The sequence below is a fragment of the Montipora capricornis genome, chromosome 4 (assembly GCF_036669925.1).
Source record: "Montipora capricornis isolate CH-2021 chromosome 4, ASM3666992v2, whole genome shotgun sequence".
In the NCBI taxonomy this organism is placed as follows: domain Eukaryota; kingdom Metazoa; phylum Cnidaria; class Anthozoa; order Scleractinia; family Acroporidae; genus Montipora; species Montipora capricornis.
The window spans coordinates 44726350-44732126 of record NC_090886.1 but is presented as its reverse complement, the minus strand read 5'-3'; the positions used below and the strand labels follow the sequence as shown (position 1 = coordinate 44732126).

General features: G+C 40.8%; 1 protein-coding gene across 1 annotated transcript in view; it reads right to left on the bottom strand.

The window, feature by feature from the left end:
* Positions 1-1079: 1079 nt before the first annotated feature.
* Positions 1080-5777, bottom strand: part of LOC138047065 (peroxisomal multifunctional enzyme type 2-like) — an 8110-nt gene continuing 3412 nt past the window's right edge. Inside the window, exons 3-5 of the mRNA XM_068893759.1 lie at positions 5156-5522; positions 4438-4712; positions 1080-2907 (exon numbers count right to left, since the gene is read on the bottom strand). Coding sequence (XP_068749860.1) covers positions 2521-2907; positions 4438-4712; positions 5156-5522 — 1029 coding nt within the window. The 3' untranslated portion in view covers positions 1080-2520. The remainder of the gene's footprint in view (positions 2908-4437; positions 4713-5155; positions 5523-5777) is intronic.

Genomic DNA, 5777 nt, shown 5'->3' with positions numbered 1-5777 from the left:
TCTCAATGCCGCTCAAAATTCATAATGCGTTATCCACTTTCATGAAAGGTCTATGACTTATTGATAAGTTTCGCGCAATTCGTTGTTAGGCAACAGGAGGTCGAAAGAGCAAACACATTCGAAAGTCGTAAATACTCGCTAGCTCCGTGAGCGGGCAAAATTAACCAAACCCCGCGCTGTGATTGGCTACCCGAGCGGGCAAGATAGCTCCATCCTGCCCGCTCGGGATTTCTGGCTTGGTCCCGCAAGATCAAAGATCATTTTTTGGTGTTTTATCCCATATAATAAATCCTATATCGACCAAGCTTGTTCGGTCAAGACGGCAGGATATCGGCCTCGTTCTTTTTTTGGCGTGTTTATGGATCTTGACTTCATCTTGGTCCATAAACACGCAATATCCAGTCATCTTGACCTCATGATCACGCTTGGTCAATAACCCATATATAACGTGGAAAAACGCTGGGGGACAGCAGTAGAGGGGAATTGACTTGTGAACCACCGCAACACCACGGCAAGCGAAAACGCATTAACAAACGATAAAAATTGCACATTTTGATCATCATTATAGCCCAACGCAGTCACAGGATAAAACACAATGCAACCAAAAAATCGCTAACGTGGGACGAAATGTAATCAAAAGCTGGAGTTGGACAAGCCAGAACGCTATCAAAAATCGGAAATTAACTGTGCAGCGATTCGTTCCCCGTGCTCGGCTTCATAAATTGGTTCACTTCGCTTGTTCTTCTCTACATCGCATTTTATCTGCTTTAATTGTTATGATTTGAAGTCTCCCAGATGGCTTTCCAATTAGTATAGCACTTATGCTCGGCTTTGCGCTTTAGACTTTTAACAATAACATAAGTAGACTAAGGGCGCTTTCCTTTTGTCAGAACTGGCCGGTCAGACCCGTCAGTTTGTAAAGAAAATGCAGCAATTTGACGGAACACTTGCATGAAAATATCTCGCATCCTTCTGGAAGAGTATATATCATCTTCGAATTGTGTTAATATGAAGGCGTTGTAGAATTAGGCCTTTCAAATACCCGGTCCGGCTGGTCAGTTCTGTCAAATGGAAAGCGCCCTAAGAGTTTTCCCTCTTCTGCTGCAAAGTTCGCGGAGCGCAAGGAGAAAAAGAAAACTGGCGGCAGAAAAAGTGGCCGCATGAAATCTAGTCTGGAGGGAGCGTGCGCATCGCTTCGCACGGCCATGTTTTTCAATTTCGCCTTGCGCTCCATGAACTAAGCGGCAAAAGAGGGACTCGCCAGGAGTCTACAAGATAAGCTGGAACAACGGTAAGGGGACGTGTCAAGATGAAAATCAGCTAAAACAAGTTGATCAGACGCGCACGAACTATGAACGCCAGTTAGACGGGATACTCACTCAAACGCTAGCGATTGAAGTTGTTGGTTGAAAGGTTTGTTAGCCGGTTACCACGGTTTTCCCCTATGGTCACAAACAAGCATTTGAATTGATTCATAGTCCTCAATGTGCTTCTGAACTAAACACGATAAATTTTATAATTATTTATAATTATGATTACGAGTTTTATCATCGACATCACCGCAACCAACATCATCATCATCATCATCATCATCTACATAAACGCCCTTCTAATCATGATCATCGTCATCTTCATCATCTAAATCCTCACATTAATTATCATCATCATCATCATCATCATCATCATCATCATCATCATCATTATCATAATCTTTCCCACCATATGCATCATTATCGTCAAGTGAAGCTTGTTAAGCTGGAGCAGGGATGGCTCAGTGGTGAGAGCACTCGCCTCCCACCAATGTGGCCCGGGTTTGATTCTCATATCCGGCGTCATATGTGGGTTCACTTTGTTGCTTCTCTGCCCTGCTTCGAGAGGTTTTTCTCCAGCTACTCCGGTTTTACCCTCTCCTCAAAAACCAATATGATTTGATATACGTTAACTTGATTTGATTTCATTTGTGCACGACCCCACAAGCTATTCAGCTTTAAACATTATCATGTGAAAATAAAGTTCTATTATTATCGCTACGATCCTCGCAGTTGTGAACGCAATTTTAGCCATTGCGTAGAGAAGCCTGAAAAATACTGGACTTAAGCCAGGTTTGAACCCGTAACCTCGCGATGCCGGTGCGACGCCCTAACCAACTGAGCTATGAAGCCACTGATGTTGGGAGCCCGTCACTTGTGGGTGACAGTGAAGAATTCATTAACGAATGAAATGGTGTATGAAATGATTCTAGTCAATACATATTGATATCCCAACATTGGTTCATTGGTTAGAGTGTCGCACCCGCATCGCGAAGTCATGGGTTCAAACTCTGTTGAAGTCCTGAATTTTTCAGGCTGCTCCACGCAATTGCTAAAATTGCATTCACAACTGCAAGGATCATAGCTTACTTGATTTCATTTTCGCAGTCCAATATTTGATTCATTTCATATATCATTTCGTTCGATCATTGTCATCAAGTGATAAGAAGGCGCTGACAGCTCCAAGTGTCAATCAAATGTTTCGGACGCACTACATCTTGGCACGTTCCTTGAAGATTTGACCCAACTTCATTGACAGCATTATATTTCCCATTACTTTCAACTTTCCCTGGATGAATAACTGCTGTGGGTTTGCTTTTCCTTTGGCAATGGACATCAAGTCATCATCTTCCACAGTTAGAGTGCAATCTGGTTTGCCTTGCTTGCACGGCCCTGCCATCACTGAACCAGACCCAGTTTTGAGGTCCACAATCCACTGTCCTGCGGGTTTTCCCCCTTTCGTCACATTCCACTCAAATATGCCATTGACGTTCTTAACAAGGTCAGGGTTGTTGGAAACTCGTTGGCCAATTTCTTTGAAAAAAGCCTCACTCTTTAGCTCCGCATTCATGGGCTGCAACGCCAAAGCATTCCCATTCTGAAATGATATCCAATCACACACTAAAACTACTTATAAAGTCGAAAAGGAGTCAGAAACAATTTAGGAAAGGAATCATTTGAATCCATGACCTCTGTATGAAAGTCACCAAGCACTTAAGCAAACAATACCGCTTTTTCTTCTGCCAAGATGACAGGAAAAAAGTGAACTCTGGCAGTGCGCTAAGAAAAACAGCTCTCGTGTACCAAAATTCCATCAGCTGCATAGGCCAACAAAAGGTTGGATGGAGAGGCACTGGGAAAATGCGAAAATTGGATTCTTATGAATGGCTGCTAGATCTCAAAATGCAAATTTCTGTGATCAGTGAAATAAATTTCTCAAAGTGACTCAAAGTCAACCATTATTCTTGGCCCATTGAACATGATGGGGTGGACTAGTTAACCATTATTTTAACTCCCTTTTCAAGGCAGTCCAAGAGAAAAGTAAAATAGTGACAGTGAGGTAGCAGTCTGTGTGGACTGGTGTAAAAAGCTGAAGTAAATCACTACTACAAAAATGCTTCTCTCGGACTTGCTTTCTAAGAGGCTGAAATTAACTAAAACATGATTTGATTTGAAAAGTAAGGTCCTTAAAATAACTGAGGGGAAAGTGTTGTCTTTGACTTGACAATCAAAATGGTTGAACTTTTTCATCTTCCAGGATAGGGACAATAAACTGTAGGCCCTGTCTCACAACCTGTTGTAATAGCTTACACTAAGGGGCATCACAATACATAACCCATACACTACGTATTTGAAAAGAGAAGGGCATAGAACTCCTGGTGTTGTGTTCTGCATTTGTTCCTGCCATCTGTTGAAGGACTGGGTTTATAGCTATGTGCATGCACTCATGGAAATTAATCAGTCATGCCAACACAAAATTTGTCATGGATGCAATTTCAGAATCCTTGGAAATTTTGACTGAAATCTGGCCATCCATTCCTTTAATTGGGCTATTCAGTTACAAATCAATATAAGTACGTATAATTATTTACTGTCGTTTAAAGCTTAAAAAAGTGTAAAAAACCCCTTCAAAACCTGCTTTGATTTATGGAATGTCTGAAGAAATGTCATGGCCAGCCTGCCACAGGATATCCACCAGAGTCACTGCCCAGAAGTCGCGTTTGCCTCATTGAAAAAACCCTTAAAACATGGAAGTTATTAACAGGAAAGATGACGTTTCAACTGCATCTGACTTTACCACACCCGACTAAAACTTGAAAAAATAATATTCTCGGCAATAAACTTCGCTTGTTGGTGGTACATGTACACTGTAGTTCCCTGATGACTGAAAGATGATTCTGCAATACATTGCTGCTAGAATTCTGTAATCATTTCCAATTAGTTAAAAAACAATCACTTTACGACAAAGCCTGCACATGCACCGAACCGTGAACCCTCCCTTAAACAGTACTGATTCTGTGGGTAATAATTATGTTAGAGAAAAATAGATGGTAAATATGTTTATTGACCCAGTAAGAATGAAGTAAGTAAGATTAGATATAACAATAGAAAAATAAAAGGAACTTACTGGAATTGATTTCTTGGAATCTGTAATGTCCTTTAAGTCAACAAATCCCCCTGACAAAGCAATTTGGCCATTTTCAACCACTTTACATTGAAAGAAAACTCTGTTCCTATCCCTCCACATGTCAGTCTGGATTGTCTGTCCAGGAATAACTGGCTTGGAAAATCTTGTTTTGATGGCCTTGAATTTTGTTACATCGTCGTTTGCATATTGCCTTAAGACATGACGCACAGCAAAGCCGAATGAACATAAACCATGAAGGATTGGGGTTGAAAAACCTGAAACAACAATAGTGAACTTAGAGTTAAAATGATCATTGTCATTAACAACATCAGCGCCCACTCAGAAACTCCTGGACCAATATACACACGTGTATGTCCCGTTTAATTAATACAATTCAGTGTTCTTAGATACAAGAGTCAAAGATTGTGACAGAAATAAAGAATTTTTTTAAAATTTTAGGTTCATTGTGTTCATTGTACTAAACCTCCCAGGGTGATCTACATCATGAATGTATGTCCAGCTATCACACATTTTGACTTCTGATGGTCTGAAGGCATTAATCAACGTTTTAAATCTAGACTCACAGAATTGCCCATTTTAGGAATTTATAATCCATGCCATGATCCTCATATTGACGACAGCAAAAGAAGGGGATCAGAAGCGGATATAAAAAAGCTGTTTTTTGACCTCAAATGACAGTAATGACCTTTACCCTTACCTCCCATCTGAGCAAACTCAGGTTCAATATGGATGGGATTATAATCACCACTGAGTCGATACCACAGAGCTTGGGAACAGCTTGTCTTTTCCTGAATACTAGCATCAGGGGAACGGCTGGGGGTGGCAACAAGAGATTTTGCATGATCTGAATGTCTCTTTCCACCAAACCCTCCTCCACCACCAATATAGAATGAGAACTGATTGAAGCAGACAGCTTCCTCCTTGTCATCTTTAGTGGTGACATTGACAAGAATCAAGGCTCCTTTTCCCTTGTCAAGAATGTCAATGACATGTGCTGTGTTTGTTAAAGTGCCAAATTTTGGAATGGGTTTGTAAAGCTCTAGATATTGTTCTCCATGGAGAAACTAGGAAAGAAATGATAAACAAATGCATCAAATGTAGCTTAAAAAATTAAACATGGCCTTTGGGTTCCTGGAAAAAAGTAAGGATTTTTTTCACATTTTTACCAAAAGTCTTCCTTTGTTTCTTTTTGGCTCAGAGTGAATTTTAACATTACTACTGTATGTTGCAACTAGGCACCTCTCGTTTCTTAACCCATTGGCACATGAACTGCCTGGACCGCCTCCATTGACGAGTAAAATTGTCTGGTGTTAAGCCGC